At 42.8% G+C, this 27,027-nt stretch overlaps 2 protein-coding genes across 3 annotated transcripts in view; one reads left to right on the top strand and one right to left on the bottom strand.

Annotated features, from left to right (window-relative positions):
* Window positions 1-19,960, bottom strand: part of LOC114641471 (splicing regulator RBM11-like) — a 33,094-nt gene extending 13,134 nt beyond the window's left edge. Inside the window, exons 1-2 of one of the 2 annotated variants that reach the window (XM_028790503.2) lie at window positions 19,756-19,960; window positions 5,319-5,481 (exon numbers count right to left, since the gene is read on the bottom strand). In XM_028790503.2, the coding sequence (XP_028646336.1) occupies window positions 5,319-5,481; window positions 19,756-19,857 (265 nt within the window). In that variant the 5' untranslated portion in view covers window positions 19,858-19,960. The remainder of the gene's footprint in view (window positions 1-5,318; window positions 5,482-19,755) is intronic. The other variant, XM_028790502.2, reaches the window with a different exon arrangement.
* LOC114641454 (multidrug resistance-associated protein 1-like) overlaps window positions 19,919-27,027 on the top strand; it is a 164,176-nt gene continuing 157,067 nt past the window's right edge. Inside the window, exon 1 of the mRNA XM_028790484.2 lies at window positions 19,919-20,071. Coding sequence (XP_028646317.2) covers window positions 19,919-20,071 — 153 coding nt within the window. The remainder of the gene's footprint in view (window positions 20,072-27,027) is intronic.

Raw genomic sequence — 27,027 nt, 5'->3', positions numbered from 1 at the left:
GTGGGAATTCTCATACACAGAACAGTTCCATTTGTAGCATCAGATGTAGTGTCGGACCCTGAAGGGAGATATGTGATGGTCATGGGCAACTTATATAACAGTAAAATGATTTTGATAAATGTTTATGCATCCAATGTTGATGATAAGGAATTCATGCAAAATCTATTTGCATCCATTCCCAATGTGAACACTCATAACATTATAATGGCTGGGGACTTTAATTGTGTTTTAAATCCACTCTTAGATAGGACTCCTAGGACAGGGGGGACGACATCTAATACTGCAAAGATAATTACACAGTTTTTGAAAGATCACAACTTATCAGACCCCTGGAGGTTTCTTAACCCAAACTCAAGAACATATTCGTTCTACTCACCAGTGCATTATAGCTACTCAAGAATTGATTATTTTTTTATAGATAATAATTTCCTGCCTACAATTAAATCATGCAAATATGACACAATTGTTATCTCTGACCATGCACCTCTAGTCTTGGAGCTAAAATCAATAAGCCCCTCACACTCACCTCGCAGATGGCGCCTTAACCCTCTTTTATTGGCAGACGAGAACTGCACAGAATTTATATCCAAACAAATCAGCTTCTTCCTAGAGACAAATACGTCCACAGAGGTTTCTGCAGGAACACTCTGGGGGACTCTAAAGGCCTTCTTAAGAGGACAGATTATTTCATATCTTTCCCACAGAAATAAATTAGAAACCAAGAAAGTGTCAGAGCTAAGAAATGAAATTACTGGAATAGATGAAGAACAAGCCAGGCGTCCAAGTGAAGTTCTCCACAGGAAAAGGCAGGCCCTACATACAGAACTTAACATCTTAACAACTAAAGAAACTGAACAACTAATTTATAAGTCTAGACAGCATTACTATGAACACGGAGAAAAAGCTAATAAGCTTTTAGCTCAACAAATTCATAAACAAGAAGTTCACATTTGCAATACCAGTAATCACCAACAAGAATGGAGAAGAAATCATCGACCATAATAAAATAATGCAAACATTTAGAGATTACTATAAGTCTTTATATTCCACTGAGCCCAAAGAAGACAACACACAATCTAATGCATTTCTGGATAATTCACAAATACCATAAATAGATGCTTTAAGTGCTGAGGAACTAGATAAACCTCTAACGCTAACAGAATTACTAGACGCTATAAAGTCACTACAAAGCGGGAAATCATCAGGCCCTGATGGTTACCCCGTAGAGTTTCATAAGAAATTCTCCACTCAGCTAGCTCCACTCTTATTGGCAACATTTACAGAAGCTAGAGACAACCAAACACTACCTCAAACATTTCGTCAAGCATTAATCACCGTCTTTCCTAAACAAAATAAGGACTTGTTACAATGTGCATCATATAGACCAATTTCACTCCTGAATAATGATGTTAAGATACTCTCAAAAATCCTAGCTAGAAGGATGGAGAAAGTGCTGCCCTCGGTAATATCACAAGATCAAACTGGATTTATTAAAGGCCGACACCTATCTTCAAATCTCCGACGCTTGTTTAATGTTATATATTCACCAGCAAAATCAAACACCCCAGAGATATTACTATCATTAGACGCAGAAAAAGCATTTGATATGATTGAATGGAATTACCTTTTCACTGCATTGGAGAAATTTGGGTTTGGCCCGAATATTTGTGCTTGGATCAAACTACTGTATACCAATCCAGAAACTTCAGTTTGTATTAATAACATTTGCTCAGACTACTTTAAACTAGAACGTGGCACCAGACAAGGATGTCCCTTGTCGCCACTGTTGTTTGCAATCGCTATTGAACCACTGGCGGTTCACTGCAGAAATTCTTATCAGATAAAGGGGATTGTCAGAGAAGGACTGGAACAGAAAATTTCTCTATATGCAGATGATATGGTCTTATATATATCAGACCCAGAAAACACTGTCCCCGCTGTTTTAACAGCACTAACAGAATTTCAAAAGATATCTGGTCTTAAAATTAATCTGAATAAAAGTATACTCTTTCCAGTAAATTCACAAGCATATAATATTAGATTAGACACCCTACCTTTTACCATAGCAGATCAGTTTAAATACCTATGGGTAAATATCACAAGTAAACATAAAGCTCTTTATCAACAAAATTTTGGCGTCTGTATGGAAAAAATTAAGCAAGACTTGCATAGATGGTCAACCCTTCATCTCACTCTAGCCGGAAGAATTAACATTGTTAAGATGAATATCCTTCCTAAACTTCTCTTTTTATTTCAAAACATTTCAATATATATCAATAAATCATTTTTTAAACAGTTAGATTCAATAATAACCTCATTCATTTGGAACTCAAAACACCCACGTATCCGAAGAGCGACCCTACAAAGACCTCAGGCAGAAGGTGGCATGGCTTTACCTAATTTTCAGTTTTATTACTGGGCAGCAAACATACAAGCCATAAAAACCTGGACACAAATAAATGAACATACACAGGCTTGGTCTGCAATAGAAGTAAAATCCTGTAGTACTTCTTTATATTCCCTGCTCTGTTCTCCAATAAATGAAAGTTATCGCAAATATACTAATAACCCAATTGTGCTTTACTCACTCAGAATATGGAACCACATTAGAAAGCATTTTAAGATGGAGAATCTTTTATCAGTGGCACCTCTGCAAGAGAACCACCTCTCTCAACCTTCGCAAGTATATCCAGTTTTTAATACCTGGAAAAGTTTTGGGATTAAAATGCTCAGAGATCTTTATATAGACAATATATTTACATCTTTTGAACAATTACGTTCAAAATTCAACCTCCCAGCTACACATTTCTTTTACTATCTTCAAATTAGAAATTTTGTTAAACAGAAATTGCCCGATTTCCCCCACCTTGCACCCTCCACAATGCTGGAAAAAATACTGCTCAATTTCGAGGAAATAAACACTATTTCCGCAATATATAAAATCTTATTAGAGTCCCTACCTTTCAAAGATCCAAGAGGACACTGGGAAGAATATCTCTTAATCAATATATCAGAAAAGGAGTGGAAGGTAGCAAAGCAGAGAATTCACTCGAGTTCTATATGCGCAAAGCATAGAATTATTCAACTAAAAATTATATATCGAGCCCATCTGTCTCGCTTAAAACTGTCCAGGGCAAGATCCAACCTGCCAACGCGGCAACCAAGCTCCTGCCTCACTGGGTCACATGTTCTGGGCCTGCACTAAACTAACATCATTTTGGACAAAAATTTTTAAGTGCCTCTCAGACAGCCTTAGTATCACAATCCCTCCTAACCCACTAACAGCTGTTTTCGGTGTTCTTCCAGATGGACTTGAATTGGAGAAGGACAAGAAAACTGTGATTGCATTCACTACACTTTTGGCACGCAAACTTATTTTGTTAAATTGGAAGAATCCTAATTCTCCTCTTATAAGTCAGTGGGAAACCGATGTTTTATATTATTTGAAATTGGAAAAAATCAAATTTTCAGTTAGAGGATCTGTACAAAATTTTTTCAAAACATGGCAGGATTTAATCAATATTATTTTAGAATAAGAGAAATAACTATTATTGCATTTAACTCCCTTCTCCATCTCTTATTTACATAGATATTTACTTCTCCCTTTCTTTTGTTTAATGTTGCCTTATTAAAAAGCCTAAAGCAATTTTCCTTTAGCTAAGCTCTCCTTCTCAGGGGTGGGGTTTGATTTGTCTTCAAATTTGTTGGGTTATAAATTGATCTGTTTGTATGGAATGATTAAAATGAAAATTAATAAAATAAAAATATTAAAGAAATATATATATAAGAGATGTATAAATAAATAATAAATAATAGCATCTACAGTGGGGGGGGGGGGGGCCTGAAGGCATGTGTGCTGATTTATGGTGAGTTTGCAGCAGAATGTCGTATTACAGGACGTCGCCAACAGTCTATTCAAAACTGAAGACTGATACAAATCTCAACTCTCCATTAGCACCAAAGCCTGAAATGAGGCCTGCCTCAGTGTACAGCGGGTCTGAAGAAATGTCTGCCAACAACAAGCAACACAAGTTACTGTTTACTTTTAATCACTCAAAAGCATCGTCCTCTGTTGTTCTCTCCAATCCCGTTATTAAAAACAGAATTTTGCAACAGCGAAGCTCACTAAAAACAGGTAGGTGAGTTTGGGAGTTTTTCAAATTGTGCTTTTGATGTTTTTGAGGAAAGGAAAGAAAGAAAGGATTTGTCAACACTGCATAAACGTCTTTTGGACTTCTCAGAAAATGGTCCAGATTAAAGTGAAGGAGGAAACATGTCTTCTGGAAACACAACATGGCTAAAAAAAAACCTTGAGGCCATTATTTTAAATTTCCTGGGTGCTGATGAAACTGTCCTCCACAGGGCACTCCCTCAGCCTGATGGGAATTGTAGTCCCTGTGTCAGCAGAGCCACAAGATACCGTATCAGATCAGATGAACATATAGGGATGGATGAAGGTGTGTCACTATATACGAGGTCTGCCTATTAAATAACGAGACTGGGTTTCTGTCTCTTAAACAAAGCGGTGAGAACTGATTATGAGCAAACCTGTTTAAACCTCTCCAAACTGGCATAACAAACGACAACACTCTCTGCCGTTCAGCTGACTGTCACTCACCATTTAATGCAGTTGTATTTCCCATTGTGTGCCACAATTATGAGAAGTTTAAAAGATGAGCAACGTGTCAATTTGAAATTTTTAGTAAAATTGAACAAAACACCAACGGAATCTTTTTAAATGCTTACTGAGGCTTACAGGGAAGACTGCAAGTCTCATACGCGTGTGTTTTTCCCAAACCGAAGGAACACATTTTGAGTCAATAGATGCAGTCAAGAAGTAAAGAAGAAAACGTCTGGAAACAGCTGACAGAAGCTGATCTGCTCCACACCTTCGACCGGTGGGCCTGCGTCGGTGTGTAATGGCGAATGGGGAGAATATTGAAGGGGACGAGCATTACAATTGTTATATAAATAAAAGTGCCAGTCTCGTTATTTAATAAACAGACCTCATATTATATACTATTAGATATATAAGACTATTATATAGACTATTAGATATCTTTCTTTCTGGATCAATTGGGCAAATTTGACTCGCTGAGAAGCAAGTGGCATACTTTAGCAATTCTTTTTGCAAAGCAAAATTCTAAGTTTCCCTGCGGACTGAACTTCACTGGAATCATAGACACATCGATATAGGTGCTAAAAACAGCCACAGGCTCAGGCAAAGGGCCCCCCACCACCCCCTGGTTGTGCAGATAAATAGCCAAAAAAATTGTAAACAAAATAAATAAATAAAATAAATAAAACAGGATACCCACCAAATTTGTAGTGGAGCTTGATGGGCCTTCCATACAGGTGAATACCGTTGAGCAGAGCGATGGCGTACGGCACAGCCTCCTTGTGTTTGAAGCATACAAAGCCGTATGACTTCTGTCTCCCATCTTTATCTTTTGGAATGGCAACTCTGGTCAGGGGTCCAGCCTAAAATGAAATTCACAAACAGTTAACTGAACATGCAAGAAGTTGTTTTAAAAAAATGATTCTACGTCACACATCATCAAATAGAATAACAAAATGGTGCAGGCGCTCCTCTCAAATCGCTGCACTCTCGCTGAGTTTGCATGTTTGACTTTGGGCCGTTCAAATGCTGCAGCAACTTGAAGGACCATCCAGACACATATTGTGAATCTACGGATTTCTGCTTTGAGGAACCTTCAAATAAATTTAGATTACTGACAAAGGTCCACGTGTGTGTGTGTGTGTGTGTGTGTACCAAGCATGGCGTGTTCAGCAGGAGGGTCACGTTTTGCACCCGTGTAGGCCCAACATGGTACAATAAAATACAATACAATAGTTTATTTTTGTATAGCCCAAAATCACACAGGAAGTGCCGCAATGGGCTTTAACAGGCCACTACATGGTAGTGGGCGATACATGCAGTGAATAATCAGTACACAAAAGCAGAGGGTAGTGGCTGAGCCAATGGGATCAGTCGTGGCTCAGCAGCCAATCACAGGGCAAACGTCTCTATCTGCCTCTTCATCTTACTTGGCAGTGCAAGACTGGACGTTCAGCATTTAACCCATTTTATTCAAAACTGAAAACACGGATATATTTAGTTTTACATTTGATATCCAAAGTTAAACCACTAAACATTAATGAGGTTAAAAACTCGATACCAAATTTTGAGAAAGCCACTGAACAATTCCACCACGCTAGTCACCTGCTTACTTTTGTTCTGCTGTCTCATCAGTTAGCAGCTAACATCCATGTATTCCAGACATACTGTTATATATGAGAGGTTTCATAACTTAGTCATTTCCTGAATATCCTCCCTTACTTTAACTTTGTAAATTCTATGCTAACCCTTCGCCACATAAATAAGGGGTTCAACACTGGATCCCCAATTTTCAAATTCTTATGAAATAAAAAGAAACCCTCTGTTATGATTTCAGCACCACACAAATGGCACAAATGTGAGGCCTCCAAAACTGGGCCAAAAGCAGGCCAGTACCCTCGCCTGCCTTCCCTGAGAAGGCAACACTCCAAAAAGCTGGCATACGAAATCCTCAACAAAAATCTTAAGAAGCAGAGCAAAATAAGTTGGAAAGACTAAAGATCAAAGCCAGAGAAAACACAAAACTCACAGAACCACCAAAATCCACGAGTGCACATTACGGAAACACACAGGACTTCAATTCCCAGCAGCCTTTATAGGTTTGGGGGTGGTCCCTGAATATGATGGATGGATGGCTCTGCCTCTCGGGGATCCACCCACAAAATACAAAAGAACCCGAGAGAACTGCAGGACACACAAAGATACTACATGTGAAACAAATAGAATAAAAAACAACAGATAATAGATAACTAAACAAATAATCAATGAACGGGTCGACATCAAAAGAACAATGGAAAACAAGGTCAGTTCAGGTCAGGGAGCAGGCACTGGTACAGCACGCTGCCGCACCCACCACAAGACTAAACAGCTCGGGATCCTGGTTGGCAACCCCCCAAGCAGACACGCGGTCCAGTCCCACTCTCCAGAGTGACCCTCTATCTGTCTCAGTCAGGTGTTATGTGGGTGTCCCCTTGGTCCGGTCCAGCCACTCGAGTCCTCAGCAATGAGGATCCTGCAAGCTGGATCACCCTCGGGTAATCGCGCTACATTGCTGTAGTGTTGTAACTGACGCTCCCTCACAATGCAGGTAATGTGCCTCATCCATGACCAACTAGTCATTCAACACAAAGTCAAACCAGCGGCCCCCAAACTCACAGGTGGCGCAGTGGTAGTGCTGCTGCTTTGCAGTAATGAGATTGTGGGTTCGGTTCCTGAGTCCTCCCTGTGTGGAGAGCGCTTTGAGTAGTGAGAAATTGTAAAGAATTATAATTATTATTAAAGATTCTCCGGAGAGACACACATGAAGGAGTCCAGTCTTTGTCTCTAGTCACTGGATACTGTCCATGTCTCACAAACAGGGAGTGCCAAGGCTCTAAAGACTTGGACATTCATCCTTTTGCACCACACACCCCTCTACAGTGACCCCATGACCCCCCATGCTCTCCCAATCCATCTACTGACTTCACAGGAAGAGTTGCATAAATGTCACCGACGAGGTCAGTAGACCTGTCAATGACGACGTCGACCCTCTCTCCGCAGACAGACACACTGCTAATGTGCCCAGGAGGTCATTACAGGCCAGCCCAGACAATCAGAGCCTCCATTGACTCTGCGAAGATCACAGCATCGTCAGCAAAGATCAAGATTAGTGAATCTCTCTTTACCAACCGCTGGACCCCACGACCCTATCCGACACCCAGTCCATACGAGCACTGAAGAGAGTAGGAGCAGAACACACCCCTGACAGACCCCTGAATCAACTGGGAAAAACGCAGAGGGTCTGCCTCCACTTTGCACAGCACTCACAGTATCAGACTACAGCCTGGCCATGATTTCCAGCAACCCTGAGGGGATCCCGTGAAATCCCAGGATGTCTCTCAGGGCAGCTCAATCAACTGAGTTGATTTCTGTAAAGCATTCAACAAAGTCTGCAAAGAAACTCTGCCGATATTCACATTTGCGCTTCATGAGAACCCTCAGTGCCAGAATGCGGTCGATGGTAGACTTCTTAGGCAGAAAACCAGACTGTTCCGGTTGCAGGTAGGTGAACAAGTGATCACGGATCCTATTGAGGATGACCCTAGCAGGGACCTTACCCGGCACCGAGAGCAGTGTTATCCTCCTGTAGTTGATCACCCTTCCCTTTCCAGATAGGGACGACAAGTCCCATTTTCCAGTCAATTGGGATGGTGTCAGTCTCCCAAATGGAAACAAAGATTGCTAGCAATGCCAGGAGGACAGCCTTACCACCAGCCTGGAGAAGTTCACTCCAGATACATCAGATCACTGCTGCCTCCCCTCCCCACAATCTCAGTGAGATTGGGGTGGTACATATCTAAATGGAGGATCAGCCTCAAGAACTGTGGACCAGAGATATCATCCTAGCTGGAGGACCAGCTCTGAACAACTGCTCAAAGTAGCCAACCCAGCGGGTCACAACTGCAGTGTCATCCGTAAGGACCATTCCATCAGCTGCCCTGACTGCGACTCTCCGAGGAACAGATTCAGATGTGCGTAATGCTTTGATTCCTCTGTAAGCAGGACGTGGGTCACTAGACCACAGACGGTGTGTCACCTGCTCACAGATTCCTCTAACAAACGCCTCTTTATCTGCCCTCAGAGTCTTCACAGCCGTCCTTCTCAGTTCCCAGTACAGACCCGAGTTGCCATCAAGCCATGCACTGTGACTCCCCTTGATGATATCCAGAGTGCCCTGTGAGATGAAACAACACCAGTAACACCAACAAAACCCTCAGCAACCTTCAGGGTCTCCCAGAGGGTCTCCCACAACACATTAGGATCGGCAGTCACACCCAAATTTGCAAGTTCCTCACACAAACTGCATGCAAACTCATTAGAAACATAGAAGACAGAAGGAAATACTTGAACCATGAGCCAAAGAAGGAGCCCTGCCTTGACCTTAATGCCCTCGATTAAGCATTTCCACCCTACGTTGTGATCGATAAGATGGCAGAGTCTCGTTTCTGGATTTTCATTTCATGCTTCTGTCTTTTGCCTGTTTTGGTGCTTCTTCTGATTCCTCCCTTCCTGGATTTGACCTCAAATCCCATATTGCTGCCCCCAGGTCCCACTCTCTCCCTTCTCTCATTTTCAGCACTAAAACTAAAATCTCTGGGTACCAACTTTGGCTCTTTAGTGTCCCACATGATGACTTTATGGCACAGAAGGTGGGTGAGGAATGAGACAGAGCTCAGCTGATGCACACAAGGAGGCAGGGTTTAGACAGGAAGTCCCTGCGCATTTTGGTATCAAAGTTCTCCTATTAGCTCACGCTGTAAGGAGCTGAATCTAAGGGTCTTTGTGATCCAGACCTTGTGGGTCTGCGGCCGACCATCAACAGATTACTCAACGTGTGACCTGGGAGGGATGGTGATGTGATTCCAAGACCAAACCAGCTGAAACACTTTTAGATTATTGCTCAAAGTGCCAGTCGCCCACTGAAATCTTCACATTCCCTGCTTTATGTATTGGTCGTCGTCTCCTTTTATTTCCCTCCTGGTTTCCGTCAATTCCCATTGACTGCTCTTGGTAACATTTTTAGCGATGCTGGGCTCCAGTCAAGAGGGTTCGGAGTCTAAACTTCTGTCCTAATCTCGTCTCCTTTCACTGACACCTTATTGTGTGAGGTTTTCTTTCCTTCTCTTCAGCTTGTCTCATCCACCCAGATTTGCAGCTCTTTATCCTGCACATCGAGGCCAGTGGTGTCTCTATACGCTCGTCTGTGTGGCGTTTGTGATGGCACTTTATCACTTCTCTCTATTTTTTAAGCGGGTCTCACCCTCAACACGTCGCTCTCTCTCTGATAGTGATCTCTGTATTTGTTTAAGAGCCCCAAACTACAGACTACTCCATCTGGGATTGTCCACCACATTGGACACCACATTGTTTTTACTCCCCCCAATCCCCCCCCCCCCCCCTTCAACTTTCTGGGCATCTATTGCTAATTTCCTCTCGACCACCTTTCACAATAACTTTCCTGGTTTTTCTCCACATTTTTATTTAGTGGTCGTCTCATCTTTCTCTTCCTATCACCTCTTATGCAGAAGCCTTGTTTGTGGCTCCAATGGGGTCTCTCATTGGGAATCTGATGTCTCCTTCTCCTTTATATCTCACCATATTACCCTTCAGGATCCCTCAGCGGAGGTGATAAATGGGTCACCCAATTCATAAATTACTGAATGGTACCCTCAGGTGTCATTTCTGTGGGTGGCCAGTGATGGCTGTTGTTTACTCCTTCTGCCAGCCGCTGTCCTACTGTGCCACCCTATAATGTTTTCAAAGCATTTGTCCCATTCACAGTTGTGGGCAGCCACTGACTATGCCAGCAGCATTAGGTGCCAGGATGAGAAAGGGGAAACTTCACTCAGAAAATACACATTCATGCCAGGAATTTGGATTTGAGCAGCTGCAGCTAACCACAGTACATCCCATAATACAAGTTAATGTGAGGAATTAGCCACCTGCCTCTAAATTGTTGCTGCCTGGCAATGAAACTGTCACGGCAGAAGGCGACATGTTCAAAAGTTTCAGTACTTTAAATGCTGTAACCACACAGGTGATTGGAGTAATTGCCCCAGTAATTGGCAGTGTGGGCAGACAGGGGTCTTCAGGGGGCAGTAAGTGAAGCTCAGGAATAAATGACCCCAATGGCTCCCAGCAAAGTGGAGTTCATGAGCCACCAGAAGGAGGCCAACAGAGTTCACCAGGTAGGGTGGGTTTGACATTACAGAAGGAAGGCAGTCTAAGAGGTGCCTTAAAAACACAGACCTGGCGGGACAAACTAAGAAATGGGTTTGAAGATCGCACTTGGCTAGTGGTCCACTACGCTTAGCAGAGGATGGAGAGCTGGCAGAAGGGTCACTGGGCAGACAGACAGTTTGACCAAAAGAGTGTTCTGGTGCTTGAAATGCCAAGCCTGAGGTGGGTACATGAGTGACAGGCAGATGCACACAATGGAAAACCATGAAGTCCCTCTTGTGGCGGATGGACGGACAGGACGCCTCAACAGTGGGAGGACTGGGAAAGAGGGTGTATCCAGAGCATTACCTACCCTGAAGCGCTAGGTGGCAGTGGTGCCACGGACTCCCACAGGGCACTTTGGGAACTGGTGCAGTTTGGTGCAGCAGTTGGGTTCTGTGGACGCTGCCAGGGGGAGCTGCAGGAACTGTTGAGCCCTGTTTGGCAGCACTTCCGCTACACCCAGAAGTGCTGTGAAAAGAGGCTAATTGGACACACCTGGAGTCCTTCCGGGCATCCTATAAAAGGAGCCACCCACTACTAGTCAGGGAGCTAGTGTCGGGAGGAGGAAGACGAAGAAGCTTGCCAGAGAGGGAGTGGAGGCGGAAGGACTGTGACAGAGAGGAAGAGGAGGGCTCTGAACAGAATACTTTGGTGCTTGTACTGTGCTGTGCCTGCACCCCAGCTCTGAATAAACGAGTGTCGTGTGCTGCACTTGTGTCTCTGCCCATCAGTGTCAGGTTAAGGTGGCTGTACGTGCCCCTGGATAACCCACTCTTCTTCATCGTCCACAGTGAAGGTGAAGAATGACAAAGAAAATAAAAAGAGACAACGGGCAACAAGTCTGAGGCCCACAGGCTAAAACGACTGCTTCGTCACTTGCAGCTGCCTTCATTTTTGATGCCCTGTCTATATTATATTTGTGAATTTCCCCTTGGGATTAATAAAGTATCTATCTATCTATCTATCGATCTATTATTATTAGTTTAGGATTTATTATTTGATGTCAAACTTACATTGTTTTGTTGCCACTTTCTCTTTCGGGACTGCTGCCAATGGTTTTAGTGCCAGCATTCCAATTGTTATTACCCACCCATCCATCCATAATCCAACTCGTTATATCCGAATACAGGGTCATGGGGGTCTGCTGGAGCCAATCCCAGCCAACACAGGGCGCAAGGCAGGAGACAAACCCCGGGCAGGTCACCAGCCCACTGCAGAATTGTTATCATGTGACACCAGAAAGTTGACACATTGTTGTGACATCGCAGCCTGGAAGATATTTAAAGCAGCATTTAAATTTGTAAACGATACGCAATTAACTTCAGCAAATCTAAGAAAGAAAGGGAGACCACACAGAAACAGTAGCACTGCTTTGACGCTGGGGGCCACCTGTTTGCAAAACTGAGCAGAAACGTGCGTATGCAAGGGGGGGCGCTGCCATGAAAATGTGCATAGCGTTATGCCAAGTTTAGTTTTTATATACATCTCGATGTGAGTGTGGAAACGGGCGTGCACACTGTTTATACACGAGGCCTCAGGACCTTTCTACCTCCATTTCTTGCCCCTCATAAATTGTCACGCCTGTCATTTTGAGTCACTATTGACTTCTACCATCTCCATCTCCTTGGGGCCTCATGTATAACGCCTTGGGTAGAATTCACACTAAAACACTGAGTACACACAAAAAGGAAAACAAGCAGAAATGTGCGTACGCATGCCGTGAAATTGTGCACAGCGTTACACCAACTTTAGTTGGTGCTTTGAAATAGGCATACACAACAGTTTTGTGCGTACGTACTGTTTCTACACGAGGCCCTTGGTCCTTCCTTTTGTTTTTCTGCCTTCCTACAAAGCAACACAGCTGCGAGTCTCCTTTAGGGCACAAATCAAATAAATGAGGACTGGAGAGAAGCTCAATATGTACGCTTGGGAGGATGGAGGTCACTAGATAATAGAGTAGGGATATGAAACTCAGATCCTGGAGGTTTGAATTCCAGCCCTTTTCTCCATGATTAACTGGTGACTAATGCTAACAGCCTGCAGTGGGCTGACGCCCTGCCCGGGGTTTGTTTCCTGCCTTGCGCCCTGTGTTGGCTGGGATTGGCTCCAGCAGACCCCTGTGACCCTGTAGTTAGGATATAGCAGGTTGGATAATGGATGGATGGATAATGCTAACAGCATAGACCACGTTGCCTTGATTTTAATTGACTTCCATTTTAATTGTTCCATTTGATCTTTAACAAGCAGCCTAACAATAATGAGATGCAAAGCAAGCCAAAAGATGGACAGGCGAACTTAGACCTCATTTGCACCTGTGTCTTTCATATGATATCCGTCTAAATAAAATATCTGACAAGAAAAAATGAAGGACTGAGAAACACTGAGCTGCAAAACATCTATGTGGCAATCTCAGGACAAAATAAGAACACCAGCTTTGGAAACGACTGGAGGGGCAGAATGAGAACATGCCGCAGAATTAAATAACAGGCTTCATCAATAGAAAAAGGAATGGGAGTGAAAATGGTGGACTGTTTGAGACCCCCAGATCGCTGCTCATCTGTTGGATTGCTTTGTTTAGCCTCCCATTAAGGAAGAAACAAACAATTAAGCAAACAAATGACAATTAACAGATGTGCATGATGTTCAACAAGCAGCTTTAACTCTGTGACCCTCCAGGATTTGAGTTTGACACCCCAAGTGCAGAGTGCGGCCTTGAACAGACCCCCCTAGAACATGGAAGGAGTAAGACTGAGATGAGGGCAGAACAGGAGGAAGGGGCAGGTGGGACCCAGATGAGTGTAAGAGAGGCCTTGTGCTCTAAGTTTGGGGGCCACGGCCATTGGCACACAGCACTTGTCTGTAACTCTCTATAGAGAGGTAAATGCAAACCAAGTAAAAACTTTTATAACCCCTGGCAAAAATGGTTGAATCCCTACTCTTGGAGGAGAACCACTCAGCTGTTTGACTTTGTTGTCAATAAACAAATCACAGATATGAAACAAAACGATTTTATCGAACAGCTGAACATTCTGGTATTGTAAAACACACCTCAAAAAATGTAAATGAAATTGTTGTAACTAATGGCATAATTTTCATTCAGACCAAATAGAGCAAAAAAATGATGGTATCACTCAACGATGAGGACAAAATGATGGAATCAGCTGGCAATAGTGTGTCTAAGCACAAGTCAAAATCGAGTGTGCAGTTCAAAGCCAGAGCTTGAAGACCTCGCTGAGCCGTTGCACCGGGCTGATGGCCCCAACATGAGAGCTGTTGATTAAAACAATGGCAAGGATTATAAAACTCCTTCAAAAAGGTCACAACATGGGGTGCGGCAAAAGATGTTGGGTATTCCCAGTCAGAATTCCATCCCAGCTTGGTTATTCCCAGTCAGTTGGTGTCTAAAATTTGGATCAAGTACAAACAAAATATGAAAGTTGGAAAAGAGAAGCATACAGACAGACATCAAAGCATCAGGACAGAAAAATCAAAGCAATATGATTGGGAAATAGAAAATACACAACAAAAAAAATGAAAAACAAATGAGGAGTTAATGTTTGTGACTGAACTACAAGAGATCAGCTGAAGGAAACACAATGTACATACAGAAAGGCCAAAAGTAAACCATTATTAATACCTAAATGGGAGAAAACTGTGGCTAAAGAGAAGCAGTCATAGACTGTGGATGAAGGTAACACTCTGTGATAAATCACAAATCTGCATTGGCCAAGGAGATGATGCTGGAACCTTCATTAGATGCCGTTCCAATGAAACATATAAAGATGGCTGCCTGAAGAAAACAAGCACATCTCCACACTCACTTCTGATACTGCGTTACATGTCAGCTAAAGGCTCCATCCTGCAAAGCTGGTCTTTCTACCGCTGTACAAAAAACCTGATTGATGAAGAATACTGTTTGACATTAGTGAAGTCCATGTCTCAAAGGATTCAAGCTGTCAAAAAAGCCAGACGAGGTGCGACAAAGCACTAATTGTCATTTTTAGGGCCAATGATTCCATAATTTTTTCCTCTGCTTGGTCTGAACAAAAAATGTGCCATTAATTACAACAATTTCATTTAACTTTTTGGAGGTATATTTTAAAATGGCAGAATACTCAGCTGTTAAATAAAGTTTTCTGATTTTTTTTAATTTTATTTTTACAAGAAAAGTAAAACAGTTGAATGAACATCCTCTAAGAGTAGCAATTCCATCATTTTTACCAGGGGTTGTAGAAACACTCACCTTTGCTATGTTTCAAATTCACGGTAAATTCTAAATTCACTGATCAAATGTAGCAAAAGGAAAAGAAAAAAGACAAACTAACAATGGACTTGAGTAAAAAACAATGACCAGCTGCGGTCGTTACGTGGCCTCAATTTAAAGACGCAAGGCTCTGCTAATTCTCTTTAGTAACGTCAGGTTGAGTGATCTGCCTACAACGCACAAATGCAAACAATATTATATAGTGTCTTTCAAGGTGAGCCGCATTTCAGTAGTTAGGGCTGCAGTGAGTTAATGCCTATCCACACCACATTGGGTTCAGAGCAGGAACACATTCATGTTTGTGTTTGTGAAGTTTGTGAATTTCCCATTGGGATTAATAAAGTATCTATCTATCTATCTATGTATCCAAATACAGTCACACACAGTGAGACCTTTTAGAAATATTGTGATATGGTTCCGCTATGGACTGGCTAAGCACTTTAATCATCACTAAAATGGCAGATAAAATTTAATGTTAATAAATGTAAAGTACTACATTGTAGGAAGGAAGGATGACAGATCTGAATACACAATGGGAGGTCTGAAACCAAAAAGTACCCCTTATGAGAAGGACCTGGGAGTTATAGTGGAGTCGTCGCTATCAGCTTCCACATAGAGGTCAGGAGCGTTCAAGAGGGCTAATAGGATGTTAGGCTATACAGCACCCTGATGAGTAGGGTACAAGTCAATGGAGGTTATTCTTGATTTGTATCACCTACTAGTGAGGCCTCATCTGGAGTACCGCATGCAACTTTGGTCTCCACATTGCAAACAAAGACAAAGCAGAAGCACAGAAAGGCCAGAGGAGAATGGCCGGGCTGATTTGAGGCCTAAGAGGTCTGAGCTATGAGGAAAGACTGAGGCACTTTAGCCTTTAAAGGTCAGGGAGATTGGGATGTGATTTGTCTGGTGTATTTAAAATTAAGAAAGACACTAGTATAGTGGAAACCAGGCATTTGCTTTAAAATCAGTTCTTCAACAAGAACATGGAGACACAGCTGGGAACTTTTTAAGGGTAAATTTCACACAAATGTTAGCAAGTATTTCTTCATGCAGAGCACCACAGACATACTGTATGGAAGTAGCATGGGAGACAGCAGGGTCTACCAAATCTCTGCTCAATGTTTTTTGGAGACGTGAGATGAACAGGCTCTGCTGGGCTGAATGGTGTCGTTGTCAAAAATGTTCTCATGCTCTAAAGTAATAAACTAAACACTGCAGTTGGTTAATAAAGAGTTCAAGAAGCATCTGGAAAGGAAAAAAACAGATGAATAAGGCATATAAGACTAATAAGTCCAAAGTGAATTGTAGGGCGTATGAGAACATGAAGGCAACCATTAAAAAGGACATCAGGGAGGCTAAAAGAATATAGCAGATAAGGCAACAGACGACCCAAAGAGAGTCAATATTCTAGTAGTAAAAGAACAGTCAAAGAGGAGGTGAAGTGCATGAGGAATAGGGGAATTAAAAAAATACAGACAGGGAAAAAAACAGATGCTCTAAACTTGCATTTTTCTGAGGTCTTCACAAGTGAGGAAGTAGATAACCTCCCAGAGGTAACAGGGACTACTAAGGAGGTACTGAGGGATTTGGAAATTGTAGAGAGAGAACAGCCACTCAGATTAAATAAGCTGAAATCAAACAAATCACCAGGACCAGATAATATTTACCACAGAGTTCTTAAGGAGGTTAGCAAGAACACATATAAACCCTTGACACATATTTTTAAGAAGTTACTGTGCACTGGGGAAATGACGATTTTTGGTAAAGCAAGATTCCATTTTTTAGTAAAGGTTCTTTTACAATAAAACATTTCATGGCATTTCTGTGTGGGTTCTGGGATATTCAGCATTAAAACCGTGGCTCATTTCACGAGGGGAACCATCAGAATGGGCCTTCTTATGTCAGCTGTAATGCAGGCTTAGCTTATCTTATGAGATGATGACTTGACATCAGTGCCTCTTAGCGTGGACTTGAAGACTCACCGTGGCAGCTGCTTTTGTTTCCACACAATCCAGTCTGTTAATAAGCAATTTCAATTTACTAGACAGAGTGTTTGTGTTCTCAGCCTGCTGCAAAATGTACATTGTAGAAGTGTTCACTTCACTGTACGGGTTAAGTGAAAGAAATGCGGAGTGAATTCATGGCATTAGCTGCCCATTAATATACCAGGTTAGCTACTATCTTATCACTTAGAGCTTACCGCTAACAATACAGCTGGTCAAGACAAACACAATATAGTAGGTTTATAGGTTACTAGGGTCTTTATTGTCATGTGTACAGTGCACAGAACAAGGAAATTCTTTCTTGCATGTGCCAACTAACAAGCAACATGTCATCACTGTCTGGTGCCACCATTAGTGACCTTACCTTGAAACGTGCGTCTTCCTTACCTGACAGTTTGCAACATGACCTGCCATAATGAAGGTACTGAATCCTTGCAGAAACTTTCTTCAGGCAACAATCAATGCCCTGAATCTCTCATACACTACAAATAAATCAACTAGGTAAACACAAACTTTCAGCCAAATGAAACCTGCATTTTATTTATCAAGATGCTAGAAATGACTGAAAGGCTACAAACAAACAATTAACAGGCCTAATGGGAGAGTGAACAGAACACCTGACTCAAAAATGATGTATTGTTTTAAATGTTTATTACCCAGTGTAGTTTGCAGTGATAGCCAAGAAAAAAATGTTAATCTTATGTTTTCATGCAGAAGGAAGACAAAAATGTTTATGATACAAGTCAACAGTCACCAATGCTGTACAACAGCAAAAAATATGAAAAACATTCATGGAAGAAAAGACAAAAAAAAAGTCTCACGTCACTCATACCACATGTCAGTTATCCAGTTACATGTTCAAAACGTACAAAACACATGCTAAAATACTGTCAAAAAATATTTGATGGAAAAGGCTGTGCACATGATGGAGAGAAAATACAAGTCACATGAGATTGACTTTTTGGGCTGAAAATCCTCCTCTCCAGCCATTCATTCTGTGGTTCCTGTTTATGATGTGCACTTTTCTTTCTTTTACTGGAAGAATCTAACAAAATTTTACCAAAAAAAAATGCATGTGTTGTGCATGTTTTTATCATTTGATCAGCAATCACAACGAACTTCATGGGGTGAGTAACATATAAAGAAATATCATTTATGGCTGGCACATTCCTTTTACTCATTTTGCTCAACAGCCATGTCTGGTTTCTAATATTCAGCGAGACAAAATGGATACAACAGCACTGGATATCAAATCATTTTGTGTGCAGTGAAGGGTGTATTACTGTAAAATTAAGAACCAATGAATAGAAATATACAATGTTCTCCCAAGAGGCACACTAGTCATATAAATGAATCACTCAACACAACAGACACACAAACTGGGCCTTATGGACGCACAATGAGGCGGATGGGTCTTCTTAAATAATAATTCTGACTTCAAGATAAGGCAGCTATTTCAGAAGGAGTTAGACAGATGCTTCAAGTAAGTTAGTAATACTCACTTTTTACATGTGTTGTGCGTTGATGAGCGCAGGACTGTAACAATTTCACGGGGCATGTGATAACACTGACACTACGAACCCATGTTGAACATCAGAAGACATTGAGAATGAAATGAGAAGAAAATTCATTGCGCATATGATGAAAGCACAGATGTCAGAGACACAGCTCTGCTTGTGTTCCTTGATCAATAGGTTGTCCTAATAATAGGAGTTTATTTATAAAGCATCTTTCCCATGCTGAAAGCACATAGAGTAGATAATTAAAAACTCAAAGAGTAATTTTACAAAAAGTAACAAATATGAAGCAAAATAAAACAGGGGCACTTTACTAAACTGACTTGCAGCCTTTTAACTGAACGCTGGCTGTTAGTAAATTAAAGGACGGCAGGCCGACTACTGGACTGGACGCAGCTGTCTAATTCAATGGATGTTTTAGCAGAAAGCAGTCAGCGACTTGTGATTAAGTGGCCATTGCAGTCACTCCCTTTGACTTTTGTTCCCACGAAGCTCCATCAGTGGTCACCGTCAAGTGCATTTTCCTTCCGTTAAACTCTAAATTGAATCTTCTGATTCTTCTGTAGTATCACCTCTCCACTAATGTCCTATCAGTTCATCTTTACTTCTGTTGGGATTTCTTTGCTGTGTGAGATTCCATTTCATTTTCACAGTACAAACTATTTTACATATGAACCTTACAGTTTATTTTAATATGGAGTTGAAGTCGTGAAGGGGAATGACGGCGGATCACTGGCTAAAATGGCATCCGCGTATACACAGGCAGCCTACTTAAAAATAAATGAACAGTCAAGTGTTGCCTTGTAATTATAATGCCGTAGAAATCACACAAAATATGCCAGTTGTATGGACAGCAATGCAATGTTGCAAACTGGTTTAACGCTACTGTTTAAACGAACGCCTCGGCTCGCGCCTGCCTTCCTCTCCGTCACAATCCCAAGGCGGCTGCCTCGTAACTCGCATGCACAGGTGGGTCTTTCACTGACACACGGTGACATCTCTGTCGCTATTCTGACACGGACGTCTCGACAGCGACGGCCGCCTGTCACTAACGCGCTCGGCTGGACAGGCTCCGTACGCCATACAAACCTGGAGGAAGAGCTCGAAGAGGATTTCTTCTTTTACTCTGCTCTCCAGATTGCCCACGAAGACAGTTCGGTCAGCCTCGTCGCGCTGGCTTGTGCTTAACATCCCTACGGTTACGCCTTTTCAATTTTAAATTCGTCACCATAGCTTTAGCTTTCTCCTCGGCATGCGCGACTCAATGACATCGCCTGCCGCAAAGCGTTCCTGTCAACAAAACTTCACGACACGGTCACGTGGCGAGCGGCGCAAGGCGCTGATTGGTTGGACTGATGAGCCGGGAATGCGAGAGCGAACGCTGAGGGCGAAGGTCGCGATTCCCGTAAGCGGAGAGTTTGAAGGGAGAAGAAGTGCGCAGCGGCAGCTCGCTGGACCCACACCCTTGATTCGAGGGACTCCGGGTCAGCGCTGCTCATGTTTAGGGGGCACTCGCTACTGCTACGGGCTTTCATTTCATCACGACACCTGCCTTCGTTTAGCGAGATGTCATTTACCAGTGGCGATGTTTAGTGATTCCGTTCAGAAATGATAAGACTGGATGTGTTCTACAGAAGCTGATTGTTACAGTTATTGAATTAGAACAATCGTTAGGTAGGTATGTATGTATGTATGTATCAGTGGCGACTGCTCGAAGACTACAAGGGATGCTCCGCTTCCTCTACTATGTCAGAAAATAAATGCTCATATATGCACTGTCGTATTTATATTGGTTTTAATAAAAGTGCGCTAGAACGCGTTCAACTTCATGACTAGCTCGTTCAGAATCAGGTATTTATTGTAGATTGTTTGACGCGATTTTCTTGTCATACATTTCCGTGCAGCACAGCGCATTAAACCCTCCTGAAGCCCAGCTTCACTGGAGCTCTATGGGCAAGCACAGAGGAGCTTTTTTCACTGCAGAAAAGCTGGACGGTGATTGGATAAATGCACCAAAATCGTCACTTCCAGGGAAGCTCGGCTTCTCTGGGAGTGAATGGAGCAGTGGGCGGGCCAGGACGCTGGGCTGCTGCATGATGATTGGAGGAGCTGTTTAAAGGGCGGAACCCCTTTTTTGATTGACAGCATTTGAAAGTGTGCTGAAAAGTTATGACCATTTCTTTGACTCAGGGAGACTGAGATCTGAACTTCAAGTACTATATTCAGATCATGACTTACAGGGGAGCAGGGGTAAGCTGTGTGATTTCTTGGTGTTTTTTAAAGACATGGAGTTGGATAGGGGCGGCACGGTGGCACAGTGGTAGCGCTGCTGCCTTGCAGTTAGGAGACCCGGGTTCGCTTCCCGGGTCCTCCCTGCGTCGAGTTTGCATGTTCTCCCCGTGTCTGTGTGGGTTTCCTCCGGGCGCTCCGGTTTCCTCCCACAGTCCAAAGACATGCAGGTTAGGTGGATTGGTGATTCTAAATTGGCCCTAGTGTGTGCTTGGTGTGTGGGTGTGTTTGTGTGTGTCTTGCGGTGGGTTGGCATCCTGCCCAGGATTGGTTCCCTGCCTTGTGCCCTGTGTTGGCTGGGATTGGCTCCAGCAGACCCCCGTGACCCTGTGTTCGGATTCAGCGGGTTGGAAAATGGATGGATGGATGGAGTTGGATAGTGCAATGGCTCGGCTATACAAGCTGTTGTCGTTAGTGGCAACAATTGGCGCTACATCAGCAGGTGTAGAGAGGAGCTTCTCCTGTTTAAAACAGGTCAAGTCATACACCCGCAACACAATGGGCCAAGATCGTTTGAGCAACCTTGCTCTCCTGGCCATTGAGAGGAAACTGGTTAAGTCCCCTGAAAAGACGGCCAATTGGTACGACAGGGTCACAGACCATTTTCTGCAAAAGGAACGGAGGGCAGAATTTATGTACAAATAACATAATGAATTTTATGATGAAGGCCTAATATGAGCTTCCCCTGTTTCAAAAGCTAGCAGCTGCCACTGGTATGTATGTATGACACATGTTCCGATTTCATTTGTAGGCCCCAATCACTGCAGTTGAATAGTGTATGTTTTTTAAATCTCATTGTTTAATTGTATTTCTTCCATTATTTTACATTCTGAAAAGAGAATTAATGTTAGACTTGCACTGCCAGTCAAAAGTCTGGACACACCCAGAAATGTTCACGTTTTTAATAGAAATGGATGCCTTGTTTAATCAAGATACCATTGAAGTAATTTAAAAATAAGCCAAGACATACCTAGTGTTGCTAGTGGCTATTACTGCTAATTGAAGTGACTAATTTTAATAAATCAAAAAGATGAGGTTATAAAGGGCAAAGGAACACCGACAATGGATGGCAGATGACTGGGACTGCATATTATGGTCAGCGTAGTTCATGTGCACTTTGTTTACAAAGGAAATAAATAAACAAAAAACTTTTAAATAAAGTGACCCTGGTGACGTCAAGCTGAGGCGTGTGTCTTATGAAAGGAGGGGTGGCCAATCACACGATGAGACAGAGCCCATTTGAGGCCCACCTGTTAGCTACCCCACATGTGTTTTAGGCAGACCCCCTACCTGAGGACATTTTCCAACCCCCATAATTCAGGTCTGGACTGCAGGGTGCAAGAGCCTTTCCCAGCAGCACTGAGCACAATGAAAGAACCTGACAAGGATTTGACAACAGCCATTACGGGCCCACTCGTGCACACTGTTTTCCGACATGTGGGCCTTTTAAGGATGTGGGAAGAAAATCCACACAGACATGTGGAGAACTTCAGGAAAACACAGCGTCAATTTAGAAGTTTTTGTTTGGGAACTGTTGATCAGTTTTTATAGAACAACTGCATCAGTGGGACTTCAATAGGACATCAGCTTATATACATAATGTTTGGGGCACAGACAGATTTTTCCATGATTTACCCCTCTGCGTCACAATTTAAAATTACAAATCAAACAATTCAGACGTTATTATAGTGGGATATGCAACAAACTACTAAATACGACAACTGCTTCAATAGACCTGCCATCGCTGTGTCCCAAACATCATGGTGCCCTGAAATGGGGGCTCATGTAGATAAATTGTTGTGTGACTGAAATGTTTGCAAATCCTCTTAAATGAATGCCTGCCATGTGCACTTTAATCCCATCTGAATGGTCTGATTTGTAATTTTAAACTGTGGAGCAGAGGGTGAAATCTGAGAACATCATGACTTTGTCCCAGACATTATGGAGGGCACTGGAAATGCATCTTTTTAACATAAATAAAGTCTTAATGACTAAAGTATATTTTTCCCAAATCACTAAGAGGACATATTTTGAGGTTTTCATCTGCAAGTGCGAGAGTTGAGATGTTCACCAAGGGATGGGCAAGAAATTAAAGGCAAATTCAATTGGCAGGATTGGTCAGTGCCCAGGGTCAGCTTTATGCCTGGAGTTTGGTCAGCCAGCCAAGCTGTAGAAGTTAATTAACTAAATTAACAGCCATTGATTGTGTGAAGGAAATGTAGAAACATAAGAAAGAAAGAAGAGAGAGAGGAGAACATTCAGTCTGTCAAGCTCGTTTGTTTAGATAATAGCTAAGCTGTATCCATATCTCATCCAGATTTTTCTTAAAGGTTCTCAAGGTTTCTCCTACAACTCAATGTCTTGGTAGTTTGTTCCATCCATCCATTTTCCAACCCGCTGAATCTGAACACAGGGTCACGGGGATCTGCTGGAGCCAATCCCAGTCAACACAGGGCACAAGGCAGGAACCAATTCCGGGCAGGGTGCCAACCCACCGCAGGGGACACACAAACACACCCACACACCAAACACACACTAGGGCCAATTGAGTATCGCCAATCCACCTAACCTGCATGTCTTTGGACTGTGGGAGGAAACCGGAGCGCCCAGAGGAAACCCACGCAGACATGGGGAGAACATGCAAACTCCACGCAGGGAGGACCCGGAAAGTGAACCCAGGTCTCCTAACTGCGAGGCAGCAGTGCTACCACTGCGCCACCGTGCTGCCCCCTGTAGTTTGTTCCAAACTCCCACATGTCTTTGCGTAAAGAAGTGCTTCCTAACTTCAGCCCTAAAAGCTCTTCCCCTTAAATTCAATGGACGTCCTCGAGTATGCAATTCAGCCTTAAGCTAAAGGAATTCTGCTGGATCCGCAGTACTTCATCAGTGCCTGTAGGGATTTTGAAGGCCTGGATGAGGTCCCCACACAGTTTCTTCTTCTCAGACTAAACAGGTTTATTTCTCTGAGTCTGTCACAGTACAGTGTCACAATGTCCCATGATGCACCTGGTTGCACTGCTTCAAGTGCTTTCTTGTAGTGTGGTGACCAGAACTGCACACAAATCTCACCATGCAGTGTGTCACACAAATCGGTTACCAGCATCACAGCACAGCTTGGGTTTGAATGATACCTGAGGTCTGTGAGTTTGGCTAAAGTGGTGGCAGAGCTGGGATTCTCTGTTACAGTGGATGGCAACTTTCAACAAGAGGGAAACGTGGATGTGTGCTGTGTCCTCTGAAATGTACCATTGACATAAGCAGTTCATTGTCATGAATCAGTGTGTAGAAATTGTGTAAACAAATATGTGTAAGTTTAAAAGTGTATAAGGCTAAATAAGTGTAAACAAGTAATAAAGGATAAATCTTAACTAATACATTATATATTTCACATAACAAATTACAGCCATTAAGACACAAAGCAGTAAGAATCAATTGGATGACCCAAGTTGATATCTGAAGTCCCCAAGGAGAAGCAAGTCCACCAATGTGCAGTCATAATCTGCTGCAAAAGGCTGCAGTAGACACCACAGTTTAGGTCAATGTAGGCCCTTCAGGCTGTAAAAGGCTTTGTAATCCTGTTGAGTACGCAGCTGCAGGTTATCGCCAAAATACAGCAAACAATTGTTTTTTAAAATGACATTTTATATTTTGGTTTGCTAAAAGCTGTAGTCACGCGTTTAAACAATTTCAAAGTGCAGAAGTGGCTGGTCAAGTTAGGGCCAACCTTAGAGATTTACGAAGCCTTTTACTGCCCGCCTCCCCCTCATTCATTGGTCATCAAGCCAAAACTCCAGTACTTCCAGGTTTTTCATTGGCAGTTTGTCAAACTGCCCCAGTAAATGTACATTCTGCACCAGAAAGCCTCTCAGATCACCAGCATGAGGCCCACTGTGCACCTGATTGTATTTTCAGCCGTTTTTTCTTTAATTCTCAATCTCTCATTCCATGCTTTGTAATGTTGATATCATGAAGGGCCATGTTAACCAATGAAGGTTTGTTACTGCATGGCGGACATAATTGGACCAGGAAATGCATGTATGTTCAGAAAACTACAGCACGGGTCCATTTCAAAAGTCAGAAAAGCTGTGGGCAAAACTGAAATTCTAAATCCTCAATCTTGTCAAAAGGGCAGTTAACCAGACGTTGATAACTAAAAGACTTGTAAGACTGGAAGCACACACTCCAAAGCTGTTAGAGTTTCAAATCCATAATCAGAATTATAAAGGGTAGCATCAGAGACGTGGCACATTGTGACATCTAGAGCTGAACCCTTAGCAACCACATGCTGACAATACAGCCACTAAATGTCGGAGCCAATCTTCTTCTTCTTTTTTTGGCTGCTCCCGTTAGGGGTTGCCACAGCGGATCATCTTCTTCCATATTTTTCTGTCCTCGTCATCTTGCTCTGTTACCCCCATCACCTGCATGTCCTCTCTCACCACATCCGTAAACTTTCTCTTAGGCCTTCCTCTTTTCTTATTACCTGGCAGCTCTATCCTTAGCACCCTTCTCTCAATATACCCAGCATCTCTCCTCTGCACATGTCCAAACCAACACAATCTCGCCTCTCTGACTTTAACTCCAAAACGTCCAACCTGAGCTGACTCTCTGATGTCCTCATTTCTAATCTTGTCCATCCTCATCACACCCAATGCAAATCTTAGCATCTTTAACTCCAGCTCTGTCTCCTTCTTTCTGGTCAGTGCCACCGTCTCCAACTCATGTAACATAGCTGGTCTCACTACCATCCTGTAGACCTTCACTTTCACTCTTGCTGATACCCATCTGTCACAAATCACTCCTGACACTCTTCTCCACCCATTCCACCCTGCCTGCACTCTCTTCTTCACTTCTCTTCCACACTCCCCATTACTCTGTACTGTTGATCCCAAGTATTTAAACTCATCCACCTTCGCCAACTCTACTCCCCTCATCCTCACCATTCCTCTAACCTCCCTCTCATTCACACACATGTATTCTGTCTTGTTTCTACTGACCTTCATTCCTCTCCTCTCATATCTCCACCTCTCCAGGGACTCAAATAAAGTCTCAAATAAAGATTTTTTTTTCTTTCCTCACATTTTTAAGGCCAGGGCTAATGTAGCTGTGATAATAAACAACAGTGAAGTCTAAAACACGCATCACTTCAAACAGATACATGACAACAGCAAACTCAAAAAATGACCATTCTTAACGTGAGACGCCAACGACTTCACATTCCTTGATGTTCAAAGAATCTAAAAAGCCACAAAAGAGCAGCAGACAGAAACAGCAGTTTAGGCAAAAAAAAAAGAAAACAGCAAACTGACCGAAGTCGTAGCAGGTGGGACTGACCAATGAACGAGCAGGGGGCGGGTCTTCAGTTCAAACGCGCGAGTCCACCGCCTGTCATGAGAGGACTTTCCTGGAAGCGCGTTGTTTAATGATATTTTAGCCAAAACAGACGTGTTTGGGACATTGTGAACATGTGACTGGGCACCTGGCAGGTAGACAATGCAGCCCCAGCAATCAGAGTTTTCTTTTCCTGGACATTTTGATTCTGCTTTGCTTTTGTTCAGGTTGGGTCTTCATTCCAGCCCATTGTTTTGGTAATTTGATGGCCTCAGTTGTCCGTGAAAACATGAGATTAAAACTTCTCTTCAGCCATTGCTACAAACAACATGGGGTAAGTAAGAGACACAAACTGATCATTTCTGTCTCCCATCTGACCGCGGGGCGTTGGGGGTCCACACCCTGCCGCCTTGGCTCCCTGCTCTGAGGCTATCAGTCAGGTAAAGCGTGAGACCTTTCTGAATATTCTTAGTTTAGCTCTTTTGTTTGAAGGTTTTCCTTGTCTTGTTTTGGGGATTTTTCTAATTGATCTTCTCTTCTTTTCCTGTGAAGCTCGACTTTGAGATCTCCCTGCTTTAAGCAACTACAGCCCTGTTAGCAGCCCCCCTGTAATAAGGAGCCTCCATCCCCTCAGTCAAGGAACACAGGAGATTAAAACTGAACAAGCAGGAAACTGAAAGAAGCACAAATATCAAAAGAGAACACAATGACTGAAAATAACACCTGAAAAGAAACAAACAA

This window comes from Erpetoichthys calabaricus, chromosome 4, assembly GCF_900747795.2.
Source record: "Erpetoichthys calabaricus chromosome 4, fErpCal1.3, whole genome shotgun sequence".
Classification (NCBI taxonomy): Eukaryota; Metazoa; Chordata; class Cladistia; order Polypteriformes; family Polypteridae; genus Erpetoichthys; species Erpetoichthys calabaricus.
Note: the sequence above shows the minus strand (reverse complement) of the source record. Positions and strands in the feature narration are given on the sequence as shown.